Below are 21,626 nucleotides of genomic sequence, written 5' to 3' on the forward strand. Positions count from 1 at the left end.
TATTTAAATGATTCTTGATGATTTCAGCTTAACAATTTATTGGGCGAGAGGCGATATAGTACACCCACTGACAAATTTAAATTCTTTTGCTAGAAAACACACAGGGGTATGGAAATAGGTGGACAAAAATAGGTGATAATGCTTAAAGTAAGTGTGTGTCGCATTGTAAAAAGGAGAATTGTGAGTATCGCTGTCTGGAGCTGGCGTGTTGGCTCTGGAACAGTCTCATCTGCATGTTTGCTTCACACCAGAAACTGTAGCATCAGTTTGGTATTCCACAACTTAGCTTACATTAGTTGCTGTGTTGTTGTTCGCTCTGTATCATCTGTCTATATCATCATTTGTCATGGTTTGTCCAGAATCGCATACCCTACCTTTAACCACTAAAATGCAGGGTGTAGTCAGCACATACAGAAGTACATGGATGTGCATAAGGACTGATTATTCTCATCATCACATAGAGTACTGCAGGACTATTTACTGTACTGTTTATTCTCTTGGTTTAAAAACAGTTCTGAAGGCGCTGACTGCAGGGACCGTACAGCAGAAAATGTTTTAAGGGAACATATTGTTCTCACCTTTACATTAAGCCTTTATCGGTCAAAGGAGAGAGAGAAAGAAAACAGTTTTATGCTGTGAAGACACCAAAGTACATGAATGAGTCTTTTTAAAAAATGAGGAAAAACAGAGGGAAAACTGTTAAACTATGCACACCAGTACATGACATCTTCCCCCTGTGTGTGTGTGTGTGTGTGTGTGTGTGTGTGTGTGTGTGTGTGTGTGTGTGTGTGTGTGTGTGTGTGTGTGTGTGTGTGTGTGTGTGTGTGTGTGTGTATTCTCAATCTACTTATCTACTGCTGTGATGATGCTGTGCGACGTAGGCTACAAGGGTGAATGTATGTGAGGGGACATTAACGCTGTATGAGGAGCGAACAATGCCACATGAGGAGAGGAGTGAAGTGAGCAGCAGGAGCCTGCAGCATCACCAACTACACTTTTACTGTATTCAGTTGATTCAAGAGAATGCATAACATTATATCTCACTACTGACAGCATAGACTTTCCTTAAAGAGAACATAAAATTAGACCTTTTTAAGCAGCAGCACTTTTAAGCATTTTAGTTATTGCAACTTTCAAGAAAAATGTTTGCATAGTGATTGCATAGTCTGCACTGATCTGTTGTAACAGAAGGTTTGGACTGGATTCAGACTCTCCAGCATGAGCAAAATATTATGTGTCCAAATACAACAGCACCTAAAAAGTGTGGTGATGTTGTAAGTGACACAAGTCTTATCTTGATAATTGACCCTTCGCTAAGCCACGCTCCGAATATGCAGCTGGCCAATCGCAGCGCAGTATAGGACTCTAACTGAGGTCAGACACTTTCATGGCTGCATCTTTTCTAGCTTTTTTTCTGTATTTTTCCTAGACGTGGTCAAAGTTGTTCCTGGAGCAGTTACAATCTCTACACAGAGAGGCTGAAAAGAGAAATGTTATTTATTCCCTTTCCAAAACCTAAAACAAATCCAGAAAAATGTAGGCTGTGGATTGTTCCTAATGTAATGTTATGTAATGTCTAACGTTACCTAACTTACTACTGAATGTAACATTATATAGCCCTACTGTTCTGCTTTTTAATGACTGTAATAGTGAATAGAGACCTACCCAGCCTTACAGGAACAGTGTAGATCCCTAAAATCGTTGTCCTCTTTCTCAGTAGTGAGGTAGTACGGTGGTTCATTTTTACACGATAAGCTTTAGAGTCAGTTTGATGGCCTGAAGACAACCTTCAAATGCACAATGTAACTGCAAAACTGTGTGCTTCTTTCTGAGATTGCTTTTTCCAAAAATTACACAATATTTCTGCAGGGAGTGCAGTGGCAGTGGTCGGACTTAGCTACAGTAACGGGGGGTGTGGCTTAGCGAAGGGTCAATTAAAGTACATTTCCTGACTGCACCATTTTCAGATAACATAACGTCATATGGTACTATTGGTAGTGAATGAAGTTGATCTTCACGCTCCTCTTTGGAAGTTTAAACACAAGCCAACCAATTCCAGGATCAAGTGGTTGGCTCGCCATCTGAGCTTACATGAGTATCACCCACCTTCAAATTGCTTTTTTGTCTTCAGGTAGGTGGTGTTGGATTGAAGCTGCGGACTGGCTTCTAATAACTTTAACATAACTGTCGTTGTACACAGAAGTATGTCACAGTCCCCATACAGCATTTTCTGCTTCTATCTTGTACACAGAGATTCTCATTGTCTGATTAATCTATTAATCAACATCCCTGGGATTATCTCCTCACGTTTGCTGACACCTGGTGGCAATATACTGACAGCAATGAAAATGACACTCGTAATGAATGATACTGGGGATGGTAGGGGGGACAATAAATAAACTCACATTTTATAAACATTAAAAAAACACACACAAAAAAAAGTGTATCTGATGCCAAGTCAAAGGGGTCAAAAACATTTTCAGTTGTGCAGCAGACAGATTTTCACCCAGATGGAAATATTAAACATATTACACCACTGTGACTTTTATGTATTACTATATATGTATTATTATATATATATATTTTCAAATATGTCTACCTTAGTCTGGCATTAATAACCCCGCATACACTTCCGCTCTCCTCACCTACCCCTGCCTCTGTGTGGCACGAATCACCCCTCCTATAGGTGAGTGGGCTGCAAGTCAAATTAGCTCTCCGTCATCCTGCTCGCTGAGCGCACCCGAGGCTACTGCGGTAAGATGCGGCGACGCACGATGCCGAGTCGCTGTGGATGAGATGATGCGCAATGGCCGAACGAGACTGGAGAGAGAGACTGAAAAAGATTCACTGTGGTCGGCTCTAATTGAGACGATGGGACAGAACTGAATGCATGTTTGATTTTAGCGCTGTAGCTCCAGTGGTACAGGCCGACTGGAAGGATGTGGTGGCTCTGATCCCACTGAAGGATGCTCCAGAGCCCGATGAGGGTTGAATAGGCTTCGCCTGTAAACAACAAGGAAGCAGAGAGACATTAAGTGAAGGACACTTAATTCAAGTGTGGAAAGGAGACGCTGAAGAATTGAATGAGGTAAGAAACAATAAAACCTTTCCCTGGGCATCCCTTTCAGGGCATGTTGGCTGGGGAGACTGGTTTTGCTGGTACAGTGTATGGTTTGACGTGTTTCATCTTCATCATAGTGGTTCACAATGTTCTAATATGAGTAGGATAAGTGTGAAATGCGTGGCCCAAATCTATTTTTGTCTCTTATTATCTTGCCTCACTTTGGGTAAATCCTTTAAGCTATGTGGGCATGAGGAGTGGATTTATGGGTTTGTGGCCACCTGTGTTTTATTTTTAGTCCGTTTGATGATTCTGTATGGCTGATGCAACAACTGATCTAATTGGCACCAGGATGGACATGGAGTGAATGCACCTTTTTATATAAAACAATAAGGCCTGTTTGTGTAGGAGTAGTATGAAAAGAAGCCACTTGGTTTCAAATGTATGACCTTTGACAGACTCAAACCCCCACAAACAGGATAGCTGTAATCCAGTGAGCTAAACCAAAGTGAAACAAAATTCATTCTCTGTGTGGAATGATCAGAAATTATACATTTCTCATATTTTCATTTTCATTAGATCTACTCTAATTGCTTTGCTACTAATCAGACAAATAAAATAAAGTATTGAATTGTGTTTGCTCTGGGCATGATTCTTGCTATTTTAATCGTATCAAACAGCTAACTCATAAAGCTACTGTTTCTTTTTGAGCACACATCATATTTTTTCAACTGTGAATCTTTAATTTACTTGTTTTGTCCCACTCGGCTGCAGGTTGTTTTGTGACAGCTGAGTCAGTCCTCAGTGACGAGAGACCAGCCGACAGGGAGGGCTGTGAAGACGGCGTCACTGAGCATCAGTCTGGAAGAAAACAAACTTCTCATTATCCTCTCTATCATCGGCTCTGACAGCTGGACGTCTGACCCGGGCATTTCTTTTCTTCTTCAGGAGACTCTCAAAGTTAAGGAGTAATAAAGGAAAACAGAAGCACAACTCCAGCTTGCTGTGAGGAAACGACTGATTCTGTTTTTCATTTTTTTGTCCAAAAACTCAGATGTTGTCAGAATGAGCTGTTAAAACATGAGATTAGCAAGAGAGTCAGCTCTCTCTTGCAGGGTCAAGTAAATAATTCCTCCTCAGTCCAGATGAATCAGTAAGAAATTCTAGAAATTATTTTAGCTTTTTTTCCCAAACTATGATCTTTTTACCTTTTGAGCTCTCACGTTGTGAATCGAGAATACACTCTTGATTGTGCAAGCGTTCCCTCTCACCTGACAAGCTACATTTTAACAAAGGATAAGTGAGGACAAACCAATAAAACATAGATGAGGCCAATAACAAGTACCATGCTCCAGCAGAATAACAACAACAACTACCCCTGCCTGAATGTGTCAGGCTCCAGCCGCGAGATGCTCCAAAAGTGCTCCAGATCTTCTCTGCCCTTCCCCAGCCGACTGGAGCTGGGCCTAGGTGACCTGCCGCTAATCAGGGGCCTCCGTGCCTGGGCCCTGTGCTCCAAGAACCGCCGGAAGGCTGGTGGGCTGCTTGGTGGGGGACAAGCCCACACAGCTCCCCCTGCAGGCCGTGGGGGTTCAAATTCCTGCCACAGGCCTACAGATGTGTACCTCAGCGGGGAGTGGGGTCGCATGGGGTACGGGCTTCCCTTGGGGCTGGATGCAGGGCAGGCTGGGATTGGCGCTTTGGTCACCGTTGCCACTCTAAAGACCTCAGAAGGCAGCGGGAAGACACAGACTCAATGCCTCTTCCTCCGGACTGAGAAAGGGAGCTGTTTGTACTCGACAGCTAAGCCCGGTTCTGGTGTGACTACCGGTTCAGCGTCCAGCGTGGTAGGGGGATGGCTGAGAGGGAAGACAGGAGGAGGAGGGAGCAGAGATACCCCAGCCGGGAGGAGGGACCATGGGCCAACTCCGGCAGCACAGACCGGAGCAAACCGGGTTAGAGTGAGATCAGGCCGGAGGTGGAGGAAGTCCTGTAATGCAGCATGCCGGGAGAAAACAGGCGTTAGCAGAGAGAGGCAGCAGAGCAGCAGGGAGGGTCCTGCTGGAGAACTCACTCTGGAAGAAAGGCAGGAAGAGCAAGACAAAGGAGGCCTGGACAGTAAACAGTTTCCCAGCCCACAGCAGGATACCAGGAGAGCCAAACAGGAGAAAGAAGGAGCATTCAGAAGTCCCAGATGCTGCCACAATGCTTCTCCCAAAACCTGTATTCAGTGTGGACGGCAAGTACAGAGGAGGGACAGCCAGGATGAATACGTGGGAGGTGAAAGTCCAAGAAGAAGCGTCCCAAACAGGCTGAACAGTGAGGGTAAAGGTATGAGAAAGGAGAGGCAAAAGAATGACGAGGAGGAGAAGGGAGGTCTCTGCAAGTTAGAGTCGTCTAACTCTGTTTTGGCTGTACCAAACCCTGACCTAGAATCCAACCACTTTCACCCAGAATCCCACCGCAGCTGTGATGTTAAAGAGATTAGAGAAGGTGAGAGCAACGAGGAGCTGAAGACACAAACCTCTCCCAGCAAGGATGACGGTTCAGAGAAAGAGGAGGATGCAAACTCAGAGGTTATGAAAATACGTACCGGAAACAATGATTTCAGTCATCACCATTCTGGCCAAGTGACTGATGACTTTACATCAAGGCATAACAGATATTTTGTGGACAGAAAACTAAGTGAAAACCCCTGTGAAGAAATAGCGGCTAATGTAAATGGATTTTCTGATCGTGTGGAGACACATCAAGAACCAGAGAAAGACATGGACGGTGTGGAAGTTGAAGAGGACGTAGGGAGCATTAATCAGACTTTGGGTGAATTCTCGGTTGAATCCAAATCCTATGAGGACGTCTCTGTCTCTACTTGCCCTGGCTCCATCAGCACTGCAGTCTCACCTGAGCTCTCCTCTCCTGTAGAGGGCAGCACCTGCAATGCTGACCATGAGACTTGTGGTGTTCGGAGAGAGCAAGGGAACAGCAGAGAAGATCACCTAGAGGGGTATCAACAAGGGGTAGGAGACCCTGGGATCATGGGTAAAGAAGAACTGGATGTTTGCAGATGTGATCAACAAGAGCTGAACTGTGTGGCTGAGGAGAACAACACTGTGAATGATAACAGGAAACCTCCGTTTTTCTTTAAAAATGGGGAAAACAGCAGCCAGCTAGATGAGAGAGAAGCTTCTTCACCTCTCGAGACAGACAGAAGGATCGTAAAAGAAAACAGTTGCATCTTTAGTACAACTGAGCTGAACGGAGCACAGTTTAAAGATGAGATTGTGTGGGAGAATATAGGGGAGAGAGTAAATCCAGAGGAACGGGGTGAAGCTGGGGAGATTTGGAGGAGGGAGTGCACCAGCAGTGGGCTGAATGGTGGCGATGGTAAAGGTGATAAGGAAAAAGAACAACACACTGCGGATGACATAAATGACAGTACCATACAGGAAGATGATAATAAAGAAGTTATGATAAACTGCGCACTAAAAGAAAACTGGAGGTTACAGGAGTCTGCAGACGGATGCAGGGGAGGGAAGATACAGGTTGGAAACACCTGTGGACAAACAAGCATCACTAATGTTGAAGCAAATGTCGAGACCAGCACTGATGTCACTAATGTTGCCTGTGCTGATCCCTCCACCTCTCCCACACTCTCTCTGGCTAATCCTGCCTCCTCATTGCCCCCATTGGGATCCATGGCAACCAGCCTGCCCTGTCTGGAGGCGGAGAAGGAAGGGGTCGGAGTGACGGCAGGAGACGGAGAAGGAGGCCAGGGAGGGAAGAGGAGGCACGGGAGAGAGCTGGAGGAGCACTGCAAGGAGGAGAGGGGCTCCACCGTGGCCACTGAGGAGGGGAGGAAAGAGGAGGAGGAAGATGAGTTTGGAATATTCATGCAGGCGGAGGGAGAGCCGGCCTGGAGCGAGGGATCCAATATGTCTGCCTCAGTGCCTTGTGGGAGCAGAGAGAGTGTTGGTGAGTTTCCTGGCTGTTTTTTTTTGTTGTTTTCTCTCTCTCTCTACATTTGCTGGCTGGCCTTCCCCTCCTTCTCTTTCTTTCTCTTTTATTTTCTCTCTGGCCCCTTTAGGCACTTTTCTGTTTGCCATAGACATGGGACAGGATCTTTTGGTTGAAGTTGACAAGGCTGACATTAAAAGGCTTCAGAAGGAGAGCAGAGTATTTTAAAGTACAGATTTAAGACATAAATATCAGCACTTTCTGTGTTGTTGCTGGAGAGTTGCAGAGGATTAGTGCATTTTTAACCTTTTGTACAGTTTCAGGAATGCATATACACACACTCTGTTTTAAAAGGGCCATTGGGTTTTAGCGTTTTTGCCCACTTGCTTCAAATCACTCTATTACTTTGACTCTGTCACAGTTAATCATCTCATCATCATAATCTGCAAACCATGCTGTCAGAGATTTGAATGGATTTTTCCTGTTATTACAGTATGGATTAGTAACTGCAGTATCATTATGAGGTTATCAAGTGGAGATTTTTAAAATCAGTCTACACTTAAGCTGCTTCAGATGCAATTATGATGTAACACTGACAAACGACACTGCAGACTTCATGTTATGGAAAACACATCCCGAGCAAGTTTCGAGAGTATGCTGAGTGGGAGGTGCTATTTCGAACGCCCCTCTCTCTAGAAGTAAAGGTCTCAATCATTTTCCCATTGACAATGTTTTGTGACTCACAGTTGGACACATCTGCGGCTTTGATCGACATGAAATTCTCCCAATTAAATCATGAGTACAAAAGATGAACAACTGCATTAGAAAATATTTGTTTCTTTGATAAAAAAAAGTTGAAGGTACAAGCCGGTGCACATAAAAAGACTAGTTAAATCCACTAAGGTGCATTTGAGCAAGCTTGGAATTATGTTTGTGCGCCACTATCCGCCATGCCAATATGCCAAAAAAAAACGATTTCTTAGAAACAAAGTTGAGATAATTAAAACTGTAAGCCATAACATAAACCTTTATGATCATTCAATTTACATGAAGAGACACATGTTTCTATGTGAATTAACATTGGGAATGTAGTTTGACGAACATTTTGAAATGGTAATATAGAATGGTGGGAAGCAGCCGGCAGCTCCCTCCACTAACTTGTGGAAACGAGTGAAACTAAATGGCTGACAGGTAGGAAAAATAAATCTAGAACTGTGTAATCAAGTATGTATGATTTGTTGTCAAGGAGCTAAAACTCTCAAACACACTGGTATGGTCCTTTAAAGCAAAAACTACTGAATAGAAAATATAGTAAAAAAATAACGTCTTTCACAGCGCTCTGAGCAAGAATGTCAATTGAATGACTAAAATAATAATCTGACAATATAAAACCAACTCTTATGTAGTCAACATACTCATTACGCAGACACACATGCATCTTTGACACTTTTTGTCTTTTTGTTTTTCTCTAACAGCCAGTGTTAATCAGTCCTTATGTTCCTTCATTATGCACTCTGCTAATCACCTAAGCCCAGTTTCCACTGCAGGGCCTAGCGAGGCTAAGCCGGGGATTACTCATTCATTTCTTCTCAGTTCATCCACCTAAAAACATTTCTGCGATTATTTGAACATACTGAAGATTTATCAGTGGAGATTTAATTAGCAGAAATTTTAACTCCTAGATGGTCCCTTCACCAAAATGAAATATATTTTTGCACCTTTAGTGGGCATGCAGATTGTTTAGGATTAATTTGAACAGGTTTGGCAGTATTCCCATCCCTCTTGATAATCCTCAGTTTTTATCTACAGTTTTCATAGGGACTATTTCTTTGGTTGAATTCCAATGAAAAGTGTCAGTTTTAAAGTGTCATTTTTTTTTTGTCATTCATTGGAGTGCACACATCTTAAACAAACTGGAATTCATCTCCACTGTATCAGGCAGAAATGTGTTTTTGTAATTTAGGTGATCCAAACCCTTTAACTGCACCCCATATATACACTTTGATCATTTGAAATGCATTAAGGCAGGTATTATCCCCGTTTTAACCTCGCTCCACTGGCTTCCTGTCCGCTTTAGGATTGATTTTAAGATTTTATTGCTTGTTTTTAAATGGGTTGGCACCTTCTTATTTATCAGAACTTTCACATACCCACACTCCTGTCAAAGCACTGATTTCATCCAATCAGATGCTCCTTGATGTCCCCAGATCCAGGTTAAAAACAAATTTTTTTTTTCAGTAGCTGCTCCTAATCTTTGGAACAGTTTACCCGTTGAAATAAGAATTGCTCGGACTGCTGACACTTTCAAATCCTTGCTAAATACCCACCTCTATTCATTGGCCTTCAAACAGTGTTGAGTATTGACATTATTGACCTTTTCTATTTTTTTGTTGTGTATATATTTGTTGTGGGCGCGGTGGAGCAGTGGTTAGCACTGTCGCCTCACAGCAAGAAGGAATCCCCGTGTCTGCGTGGGTTCTCTCCGGGTGCTCCGGCTTCCTCCCACCATCCAAAGACATGCGGACTAGGTTGATTGGTGACCCTAAATTGTCCTTAGGTGTGAGTGTGAGTATGTTGTTTGTCTATGTGTGGCCCTGTGATGGATTGGTGACCTGTCCAGGGTGTACCCCGCCTTTCGCCCGATGTCAGCTGGGATTGGCTCCAGCCCGCTGTGACCCTGTGCGCAGGATAGGCGGTTGACGATGGATGGATGGATGGATATTGAACCTGGAAAGCACTAGGTCAACTAGGGTTGTTCTTAAATGTGCTACATAAATAAACTTGAACTTGAGGTATTGCTTTAATGTCACTGTAAAAATCAAGTCTGCTTTAATAGTTGTCAAAGTTAACCCCTAATGTAACCTAATGCAGACTTTATATTCACTGTGATGGATTACACATTTAATCAAGTAATAATAATTTTTCATATTATACAGAAATGATGAGAAGGCAAGTCCTGCTTGGAATCTAAACAAAACACAATAATGTAGTTGTGAAGTAAAATATATGTGATTTGCAGTAAACTGCCTGAAACATATAAAGCTGCAGGTATGATCAATACAAAGTTATGTCTCTAAGTACGGTACTTAGTTTACTTATTGTAGATCTGGATACTGGACAAGAACATAACTTAACACTTTTGATCTTGTGATAAACATAGAGAGTCGTTTCTTGCCCTGGTAAGCACCATTTTGCCCTGCAGTGGAAAGGTCAAGGTCAAAGTTTATTTATATAGCACGTTTACAAACAGTCACTACTGCCCCAAAGTGCTGTACGGATACAGAGAACAGCATAAGATAAAAAGCATAATAAATAGTCAAATAAAACCCTGAATATGGCAAAAACAATAAAAACAGACAACAGATAAAAACTATACTTAAAGCAATAACAACAATAAAATGTCACAGCTCAGCATGTGTTAAAAGCCAGCGCAAAAAGATGTGTTTTTAAAAGTGATTTAAAGCTCTTAATAGAGGTAGCTGCCCGAATGTTGAGAGGAAGAGAGTTCCAGAGGACCTGCTACTGAAAAAGCTCTGTCCCCTCTGGTTTTCAGTCTGGACCTTGGACAGTCTAAAAGCAACTGGTCAGTGGACCTAAGTGCTCTGACTGGAGTGTGCAAAATCAGCATGTCAGAGAAATACGATGGTGCCAGCCCATTAAGAGATTTAAAAACAAACAATAAGATCTTAAAATGGATTCTATAAACGACATGGAAAGGAGACTCCAGTCCGTCCTGACCTGAATTCCTAACCAATCTCTCATTCTCGCTACATGGTATTAATCATTCAGAGTTGGGTTAAGGGAAGGAGGAGGAGGCAAACAGGGCCTGGAACTCTAAGCTCCTTTCAGCCTCAGGTTATGGGCCAACGGGTGAAAGATAAAGTCACACAAACACACACTCGCACAAAGACGATGTCGGATAGACACTTCATGCAACGTCTGAGCAATGGAAGGTAATGTAGGAAGGCATGAAGGGAGCAGGCATCAAAGATATTCACTGAAATGTTTCCTTGTGAGATCTCGTAGTATGATTAAGTCAAATACACAAACACAAAGACTCCCTATAATAAAAATGTAATAATTAAGGCAACCACACACATCTATACAACTATACACTGCTGCTGAAAAAAGAGAGCCCAGGTTTTTTGGGATGCTACGATCCCACTTTTTCTGATACCACAGCTCAGGGTTTTAGGTTTTGGTAACTACATAGCACGTCTGAAGTATTGCTCATACTATAAAATTCATCTTGGGCTTTAATAATATTCTTTAAAAGGTTTATCAAAGTTTGCTATTATAGTTTTATAGTAAGTAGACATTTTAAAATAACATCATAATTGCCCATGTAGCTGGGATAGTGTGATGTTGTCTATTGTTAGACATCAGCTTTTCTAGCTAGTACACAAATCTATCCGACCCCTTCAATGCAATGTAGGTTTAGTCCGTCGCGCATCCAGGTCATCTGAATGAGGGCAAAGTCGACTGGAAACATGACAGCTTCACTGCACTACAGGGACATCTACAACAGAAAATACACTGTATTATTAACCGTGTGTGTGTTTGAAAACAGCACTTGGAAACCATGCCATCACCGGGGAGTCGACCCACTGGACACCAGGCTGGGCAAACAGCTCGTTCCACAAATCAGACAACATCTGGACAGCCTTTCCTCAGGATTCATCAGATGAACGTTGCGACGTCGTGGGGCAGTGGTGGCCGACCAGCGCAGCGGAGGAGAGCAGAGACAGACTTTTGACCAATCATAATCTGGTATTGTTATACTTTTAAGCTCAGCCTCTTTGAGATGGCTTTCTTTAAGTAGAAATTCACCCTCAGATCTTCTTTCTGTTTCAATTGCATCCATTTCTCTGAGAATTCACGGACACACTCTCTATTATTAGTTCATGTGATTCATCAGCGTTGTGTCATTGTAGCCAAGCTGCTTTTAGAAATGACTGGTTGTGAACGCCTGGTTATGACTGCTATATCACTGACCAGTGATGCTGTGTGCATTCCAAGAGATATTTGTGTTGTTATTGAGTCCCCTGTGGATCATATGGTAGAAAGAAAATCTTGTGGAAATCTGTGTGCGCAGATTGAGTGTACAGATTAAAAGAGTACTCTACTAATTCAGCATTGCACTCATGTAACATCATCACGATGTGATCACGATGGTCAGTTAAAAAAATCAATGCGGCAGAACCAGAGATGTCATCTTTTTAATGACATACATTTTTCTATCTTGTCAACATTTTAGTTTAAGATTCAGTTTTGATGTGTTAGTACTGTTTAATGTAGCCTAGAGCTGTTAACCTCAAGCAGAGATGAGGAGTAGGCTTCTGAGGTCTGGTAAACTCACTTCTTTCTAACTCCACACCTCCGGATTTTTTCTTTCAAACCCCAACCGATGATGACTCACTTGAATTAATTTATTAGATGTCGCTCTGCTCCATCTGGAGCCACAAAAGGCTTTATGCCATTTTTTTCACATATGCAGTTTTACTGCCCAACACCAGTAAACAGGCTTTGATTTGTAAAACAGCACACTTTAATAAAACATTAAAAGAATTGATAAACTGCACTCAGTCTACTAATTTGTGCGCACGGCTTTCCACATAATTTTTGCCTAATCTTTGACCAATTTAGTAAAGATAAATGTATTTGGGATACAGTCTTAAAATGTACTTAAATACTGGACTTTGCTTCAGCCTGTTTCATCTACTTCTACATCAGCTAATAAATCCTTTAACACAGGTGTGTGAGACAAAGACAGGTGTGTAAACATACAGTAGCCAGCTTTTTTGATAGTTCATGAACATACTAGTTAGTTGTTCTGGCTGCTTTGCTGATTGGTCTGTGATGCTCCCATCACTGTAAGAATTTGTATCTCTGTGGTGATGAATTACATTTATATAGCGCTTTATCATAGATACTCAAAGCGTCTATGAAGATTCTCAGTCATCCAGGTCATAGTTATCCAACGAAGGTTAAAATGAAGGGCAACTGGACTTGGTTGAAGCTTCAACCAAGTCCAGTTGCCCTTCATTTTAACCTTCGTTGGATACTCAAAGCGTTTCGCAGTGAAGTGGGGGGGACGCACCTCAACCACCACCAATGTGTAGCACCCACCTGGGTGATGCATGGCAGCCATTTAGCGCCAGAATGCTCACCACACATCAGCTTGATGCCCTGTGGTGGATTCCTGTTGAATGTTGGTACAAAATGGTGACTTTAGAGATGCCCTTGTATTTTTATTAGAAAGAACCAATTTGTTTAAGTGACTTTATGTCTAAATCCTATTGCTTTGCCAGATCTGGCCCCGCCTTTGGTTCAAACGTAATTTTAAAATACAGATATTGTTTGGTAGCAAATGGCTCATAATTTGGGGCTTTAGCTGGCCTTCTGTTCAGACATAGATTGAACCCTCAGGCTCAGTTTGAGTCTGGACTGTATTTCTTTAAGTATGAGTCAGACTGAAATTGAGAGACAGAAAATCGAAGGTCCCAAAGTGCCAGTGGTAAGTGCAGAGGGCAGCTAATGTTGGAGGCAGATTGCTCCTGAACCTATAGTCAAAGTAAAAAATGCTATAATATTGCTTTAAGATTGCTTTAATAAAACAGGTGTGTCTCAGACACTTCAGTGGTGCCATTCTAGTGTATTTAATTTGATCTCTTTTTCTCCACAGACCTTAAATTGAAATAATGACCCACAAACAACAACTGTTTTCAGGCTTTCATACCCACTAGCTCAGCTAAACCTTTGCAGTCAGAATATTTGAAATAAAGAATCAACTCTGAGGTGTTTGAGGTTGAGTTACTGCGATTGCTTTAAAGTCTTTGTGCCACTAGTTTGGGCTCTCATGACAACTTCTTCTCACTAAATGCGTTGACAGGATGGCTGCTGGCTGCAAGGCTCCTGAGACTCTCAAAGTAAATCAATAACAATGATAAACATACGGTATATGGAATGTCTTTCTGTTTATGAATCCAGGCCGTGTTTATCAAGGCAGCTGCAACCCAAAGAACCACTATACCCTAGATGAGTCAAAAATAATGTGGTCATTATTTATTTCATTTAATAATTATATTTGTCACTTTGGAGACTTGGGTATATCATTTAATCTGTATGTACTTGAAGCCATGTTTTTTTATTAGTATTAAACAAAGCTACACCGAAAGCAAAAGTCCATTCCTGCGAGTGAAAATCCATTTTGCTAAACCGTGAATAGTCCTAAGCTCTTTTTGCCTGTTTGTACAAATATATTTACTGACACTCACTGTAAGACTTTAGATATAAGTCAGGTCAGTGATTTTAATCCGTCCAGAGTGCATGTCAGGGATTTTTCACCCTTCCCACAACCTTGTAATAATTACAGCCCTAATCATCTACTGTCCTCCGTTAATTTAAGTCTGGTCTGCTGTGTATCTTAGTTTTTATACTCAGAGCTAGTAGATAAAGTATTTTTGAAAGTCCTGAAAAATCACTTGTTAACATCAGTTAAGTCATACAATAAAGGAAAAAGAAAAAACCAAGACAACGAGACCTGGTTGGTCCACCACTTCAGATCAGATTAAACATCTATAACATCTACTGAACAGCACAAAATACTGTAAAGACATTTGTAGCTTTTAGATGATGTATCCTAATTATTTTGATCATCCTCTTACTTTTCCTCTCGCGCCACCATGAGGTTGCCTTCGTGGTTTTGATTGAAATGCCAGTTAGCAAACGTTAGCATGCTCACATGTTAAGCTACGATGAACATGGTAAACATTAAACCTTCCACACATCAGTATGATGTTGTCGTTGTGAAATTAGCATTCAACTCAAAACCCTGCTGTACAGCTTCATAGAGCCTTTAGTGTGGCTGTAGACTCTTACACACATTAATCAACACCATATGTTACCTTACTTAATTTTTTTTTTAATTATTGGATGCAGGTGTTGATTAAATCTGAAGAAAGTCTAATCATTTTTTTCTTGACTTGGTCAAAACTAAAACCTCCTCGGCAGAAATAATTATGAGCCATGTTATACTTTTTTACCATGGAAACACATCTTATGCTGACATAGCCCTGGGGGTTGGGTGACTAAGTTTTTAGACTTAACATGACTCAATATTTTGTAACTCACATTAGACCAGTCTAAGCACTCAGTGTTTTTCCTTAAAAAAAATGTTTTAAAAAAAGAAGCAGGAATTGCAAGAAGAGTCTCCCAGTGGACATTAACTGCAGTGAAAAGATGCAGATGAATAATGAGCTCTACCCAAAGCTGCAGGGAAGGAGAGTGTCGGGAGAAAACTGTTTCATATGCTCATAGTGCCACAAAGAGCTTTTAAGAAAATCAAGTATTAACTTCAAATGTGATGAACTGAAGAGGGCTGCAAAAAATCTTTCTGGATTATGGAAGCATCATGTCTCCTGGGTGGCATGTTTACATGTTTTTATTTTTCCAGTTATTCTATGAGTATTCTGTTTAACTGCTCAGGTTAAAAAAACACTATTCTTGAAATCTTCTGACTCTCTGATGCTGGAGTAACTAATAAGGTCTCTGTGTCTCTTCTGTAGGCGGCTCTCTTTGCTGGAGCCTTCCCCTCGCTGCCTGGTTCGTCCTTAAGTGACTCTTGTGACCTCGATACTGTTCCCACACTGACACAGCTCCTAAGAGGCAAAGCCAGTCAGGACCAGGGGTAGGTAAACCGTCTCAACTATGTCTGTTAACGTATTAGGATTATTGTGATTTACTGTACATCAATTGATCTGCTGCAGCATTCCCGGCTGTGTTGACACATTCCTCCAATTTGTAATAGCATACATCAGAGCTCGCAGATAAATCCTACATGATGTGCACTTAATCAGCTATAGGAAAATGACATTGAGGATTCTTTCCTTTCAGAAGCTTGTATTTATTGCAAATCTGATATGGCATGAACGTAGCAACGGTACAGCTAGTTAGCCTGCAAGTGTGCAACAGCTGAGCAGTTTAACGAAGATTACACTGGAGGACAAATATCTGTTTGCTAATGTGCTTTATTAAACCACCAAATTGATCATTGTGCAGTGTATTGGGATGAAATAATACATTTTCAATGGATAGTTATTCATTCAAGAGCAGTTGTTTAATAGTATATAATTATAAAGTGTATCACCAGTGTGCAACAGTGCTAGTGATTACTACCTAAGTAGAGATTAACTGTGACACTTCATGAGTCATGTTTTGTGAATTTTCAGTGTCTTAGAGATGCCAGCCTAAGTAGTGACCATTTCTGCATGTGCAACACTCTTTTGGTTGTTTGTCTGTGGGTTTCTTTGGGTTTCATCTAAGCCAGAGTTGTGCAGTGAAACCAGGAGTATATGGAAAGAAATACATTTGATGTTTTATTGAAAAATGTATGTTGGAATTAAATTGGTTTGTGGTATTATGTATGGATCAAATACTATGTTTTTTGGAAAATGTAACAAATTATGGCCACAAAGTGGTTAATATAGTAGACTGCACCTGGAACATGGATTGTGTTTATGATTGATTATAGCTTGGTAGAGTGCGTAAGCTGTATTTTCTTTGACGCAAATTTGGTTTAACCAATATGGTTGTTGAAATGTTGACATTTGTTTGTTGGAGCAGCCTGTTACCATTTCATACAGTATCATCAGTTTTATCCACTAAATGATTAATAAACTGCTCACATAAAGCATCAATATCAAATGACGCATTAATTCTCCAAGAAATGTCCTAATGACATCAACATGACTGATTCTAGGTTCATCATAGAGTTTGTATAAGAAAGGATTTATTTAATGCTAGAGTGCGGGAATTTTACATATAATGAACATCCGTTACATCCCAGCCCTTGCCGAGTTGGTTGCTGGTTAAGCCTGTCACCACCAGGTAAATCTCTCTATATTCGCAGTGTAGCAGAGTTTTTAAGTCTGGTGTCTGTGGCGAGCTTCCCGTGCTGGCAGACTACTAGTTTTTAATCTAATTTTATGACAACCAGCAATGATTGGTTTGCCAGAGCTGAAGGGGGAGCAACGTAGCAACAGCTGCAACTCAATGGTGTAATTACTCTCAGTATCAGAAGGGGGAGACAGAAGTTCCACACTGCAGGTTTAAGTCCTTCACAGTGTCCTCACTTAGTGATCATTTAGGTTTCAGTTATCCAGCTTTAAAACATTTCTCTTTAAATGAAGTCAGTCTGTCTTTGACCTTTCTACACGCCACCTACTCATCATGTGAAGCTAAAGTAAGTGTAGATATACTAAAGATAATATTATGGTATGTTTTACACACAGTCTGTATCTGATACTGAATTGAAGAAAGCAATCATTTAAAACAAATTAACATCTGTCACTCTGTCCTTCCATTTAATCATTGCTTCCTCTGTGTGTTGTTCATGTTTGATCCTGCAGGCTGTTGGACAGCTTCCATGACTTGAACAAAATGATTTGCCAGAGATACAAGAGAGCTAATGGCGTGTCTCACGACCTGCTGCTGAAGACTTTACACCTGGAACAGCCACACACTGTGAGTAAAGACTTTAATTATTCCTTCTGACAAACGAAGGAATGGCAGTGCAGCAGTTTTTAGAAAGAAAAAAAGTCTGTTTTGTGGTGACGTGTGTCAGTGTCCAGCTCTCTGTTATAATGTTTCTAATGTAACAGTAAATGCTCTACACACACTCCTGTTCTCTACACATAATTATTAGCACAGAGCACTTAATGTTCAATTTCACTTTGGGAAGCTTCAGTGTCAGCAAATTGTGTTTGTCGAGGCAGCCTCTACAGCATGTTAAATGAACTGATAGTGCTCTTTTGACTGATGGCCTTGAAAACTGCAGCTTCATTCAAATGAAGTGACCACTATTACATGCAAAACACTCCTCACACTTCACAGTGGCAGATAAATGAGCAGACCAGGCTGGTTGGTTTCACAGTTGAACCAAACCATGTGAGAAAACTACAGAGCACCTGCAAAATATGCAAATGTGAGTTCTGCAGGGTTGCAGAGCAGGAAATACCACACTGTGTGAAAGGTCCCTTTTTTATTGTTTCATCTCTGAATCTTAACTATTTCTCACTCAAAGAAATACGCGAGGTAAATTACAAGTTAATTTGTCTTTTACTGGCACAATCTGCTAAGCCACATATTGCCACCTAGTTACTCCAGATATTAAAACAGGCAACACTAACTTATATTTACAATGGCAACACAAAATATAAATATACTAACATATAAACTGACGCACATAACCTCATAACAGCCAGAAAGACAACTTTTGTCAACTTTTATTTAAACATGTCTTTCGGTACTAAAGGACAATTGAGGGGGACAGCTGTTCCTGACATCTAACTGTAAGCCCTCTTAACAGTAAATAAAAAGTATTTGCAAAGTAATCAATTGCATTAGCAAAGTAAAGCGCTGTAACTAACAATAATTTTCATTATCGATAAGTCTATTTTTTTTATTAATGGTTTAAATTGTGAGAAATTAATGAAGAATGTCCACGTCCATCAATAAATTGCATGTCGACCGACAAATCGCTTAATAAACTCGTCACCTCAGAACGTGTGGAGTAAACCACTGGGTTGTGTTGCTGATTTTAGCAGGTGTTCAGTAGTCTAATATCACATCTGCATTATTGTGTTCTTATTTTTGCAGGAAAGCAGACATGCTTCCCGGACAGCCAATCGCCGTCTCTCCCCTGGACTCCCCTCAGCCAATGACCATGCTCAGAACGCTGTTGCTAAGCGACGGCTGTCATATGACTACAATAGAAACATCATGGAGTAATTTTTGAGGGTTCAGCTCTGGTTGGACTGTGATCAGCCTGACAGAGCAGACAAACAACTGGTTAAGAAAGACTCTGGATTCACATCATGTGTGCTATCTGCTAGTCAAATACTGAATGAGCTTTTGGCTCTTTGCACAATCCGTGGTTATTTAAGCCTGAGCCAGTGAGAAGACGTAAACTGGATGAAAATGGAGCGATTCACTTCAGTTGTGTTTCAGAAGTTATCTCCTCCAGTTCCTGCTGATGTATACTGGTGGAGTCTTTTCATTACACATGTGCCACCTTGTTCACCACCACCACCACCCTCCTATTTTAAATTTCTTTTTTGACCCCAATGACAGTAGGTTGTCAAAGATTGTTTGGAGGGTGACAACCTGAAGTTAGGTACTCGTCACCACTTTTGAGGAGGAGGTAAGAATATTATAATGTCACCACTCCAACCCTAAAAATGTCCTTCCTGTTATTTTATTATCTTAAAGGAATATTAAAATTGTACCTAAATAGAAATATTCTCATGTCAGAGCTTCTCTTTTGGCAGAAATTGTCTCATTCTTTTAAACTCAATGCAATATTTTTAAATATCACATTTTCTGGGTTAATTCCTGACCATTGCATTCATGATTTTAGAATGTCAGCACGCTTGCTTACTAGCTTAGCTGTATTGATATAGACAACAATGGCTAATTTGAACATGAAAAGTCAGCTAGGCTCCTGTAACTAGCTAACCTTGATCATTTTTTGTGAATGCATATTTCCCCCACTTCCCTTTCTCTTATCTTTTGCCTTTTGCAAGATATGAGACGATATCTTATTCAGAATATTGTCTCTTCGACTCCCAGGAGTTGTCTAACTCAACCAATGAGATTTTTTTCTTCTTCTAGAGCAGCTCTGCCAGAAAAGTTTGTAGAATTGATGTGTTCATGTAATGTGGAAATGGAAGAGTGCAATAAGTGCAACGGATTTCTGTTTACATACATTCATTTAAATTATATTACTGACAATGAAATAACTGTTATTTAGCACCGAGCTGCAGTTTATGATACCCTTTGGGTGTAAAAAAGAAATCATTTCTATTTTCCACATTAGCACTGAATTAGTCTCTGTGAAGGAGGCATTAATGTTCGCCTTCGAGCAATTCTGTATTATTCAGTGCCAAGTCTGATGAATTGGATCTTTCATAAAAACTATATTTATACAAAGTTATAATTACAAATACAATTACATCCATATGATATGAAGGCCACATAAAACTTCAGCCTGCTTCCCAGAATTTTTTGTTTTGTTTTGTTAGAGAAAAAAAACAGGCTCCTTTTTTGCTGTCACTCAATTAACATGCTGGGTTGACCTTACAGCTGCTGGAAATCTTCAATAATATTGAAACATACTGTAACATCTCCCCCCTATTAAGTTTTCCACCCACACAGAAACCTGCAGTATAAAAGGCTGCACGGACGCCAACTTATCTCTACAGATGTTCAGCCTTTTGTCAGCCCTTTGTTTTTGAAAGACAGAAGTAACAGAACATCATGTGATCACACTGGAGAGCAAATGTGGGTCCAGATGAGATAATTTTGCAAAGCAATGCATGTGCTTTCATTGTGTATTTGTTACAGAAAAGCCAATGATATCAATGAATCTTAAAATAATTTTGGTTCTTCGGATCAACAAGTTCGTCTTCCAGTTAGTGCCAACAGGAACACCAATGAAAGTGCCAATGTTCACGAGGTTATAGAAGCAAAGCAGACATATTCAGGAGGAAACGTTGCCTCTTGACACACTGAAGTGGACTCAAACTAAATTCTTGGCATGTGATGTTTCTCTCTTTTTTTCATTGCCTTTCTGTCTGGCTTCCTGTCTGCCTCTCTCTCTTTCAGTACGCTCACAGTTGAGTCCACTTCACAGGCAAAACTTGAATCTTGCTGCCAACAAAACAATATTTTTACAAGAATATTGTTCACATTATGACCATGTCAATGATGCACTGTACTGTATTTTTAATTTAGACATACTGTTACCTTAAAAGGTTTATTTCGCTCTACGTTGTATATTTCACTTGTCAACTCATTTGTGATGATGTTCAGAAACAATCATGTGTTTGCGTGTCTGCCATTTGTGCAAACTTCAAATTCCTGAAAAATAAGAATATTGAATATTGAAAATGAATATTTTCTGATCTGTTCAAGTGGAGTAGAAGGAGTTGTCGCCTTGTTAACTAATGTAATAAAATGATAATCTGTGATGGCTGAGCACTTCCTCATGACATACAGAAGTATGTGACGTGTTCATTTTAAAATGAGATATCCACCAACTGACAAGCAAGATAACCAGCGCAAGAAAAGCTATTTGCCTGAAACAGAGGAACATTTTAGAATCTGATTAACTGTCTTTTGTAAATGTGGTGGAACAAACATGTACTTCCTAAATAGAGCTATCTTTTTTAAATGAAATAATATAGATATAAGAACCCAACATTTAGCTGATGTGGTATGGATTCACTTCACGGCCAGGAGAGTATTGTATTAAGATAGATTTGAAGTTGACCTGGCATTATCCAAAGTTTTTTTTCTATTCTAAGTCAGCCAGCTTTTTCATGTGCCAAATATGAAAACAGTGTTACTACTGCCACATAACAAACTGGAAAGCACTAACAGAGTGAAAATCATTGGCCAAGGGAGCACATTTCTCTAAAACTGTTCATTTAAACCCTGAATCTGTTTTTTCAATAGCTTTTAAAGTCTGGTTTTAAAATCTGGTTTCAGACCTGCATTAACATATACAAATGATATACAATCATGCTGGTTCAGTATTCAGACTTTGTAT

General features: G+C 40.6%; 1 protein-coding gene across 1 annotated transcript; it reads left to right on the forward strand.

Moving 5' to 3' along the window:
- The first annotated feature begins 2,677 nt into the window (after window positions 1–2,677).
- Window positions 2,678–21,068, forward strand: si:ch211-14c7.2. Its single transcript, XM_038693108.1, has 6 exons — window positions 2,678–3,088; window positions 3,836–7,033; window positions 11,586–11,785; window positions 15,583–15,704; window positions 17,425–17,539; window positions 18,674–21,068. The coding sequence occupies exons 2-6, from the start codon at window positions 4,387–4,389 to the stop codon at window positions 18,803–18,805; spliced, it is 3,216 nt and encodes a 1,071-aa protein (XP_038549036.1). The 5' UTR covers window positions 2,678–3,088; window positions 3,836–4,386; the 3' UTR covers window positions 18,806–21,068.
- The last annotated feature ends 558 nt before the right edge of the window (window positions 21,069–21,626 follow it).

Source organism: Micropterus salmoides, unplaced genomic scaffold (assembly GCF_014851395.1).
Source record: "Micropterus salmoides isolate LMB-PRFRI ecotype aquatic unplaced genomic scaffold, ASM1485139v1 Ms_hic_scaffold_3, whole genome shotgun sequence".
Classification (NCBI taxonomy): Eukaryota; Metazoa; Chordata; class Actinopteri; order Centrarchiformes; family Centrarchidae; genus Micropterus; species Micropterus salmoides.

Excerpts from the sequence above, each read along its gene's own strand:
- si:ch211-14c7.2 (XM_038693108.1), top strand. The coding sequence starts at position 4,387 with ATGAGGCCAATAACAAGTACCATGCTCCAGCAGAATAACAACAACAAC. Across the intron at positions 15,705-17,424 it reads AAAGCCAGTCAGGACCAGGG|GCTGTTGGACAGCTTCCATG; the intron begins GTAGGTAAACCG and ends TTGATCCTGCAG. Across the intron at positions 17,540-18,673 it reads ACCTGGAACAGCCACACACT|GAAAGCAGACATGCTTCCCG; the intron begins GTGAGTAAAGAC and ends TTATTTTTGCAG.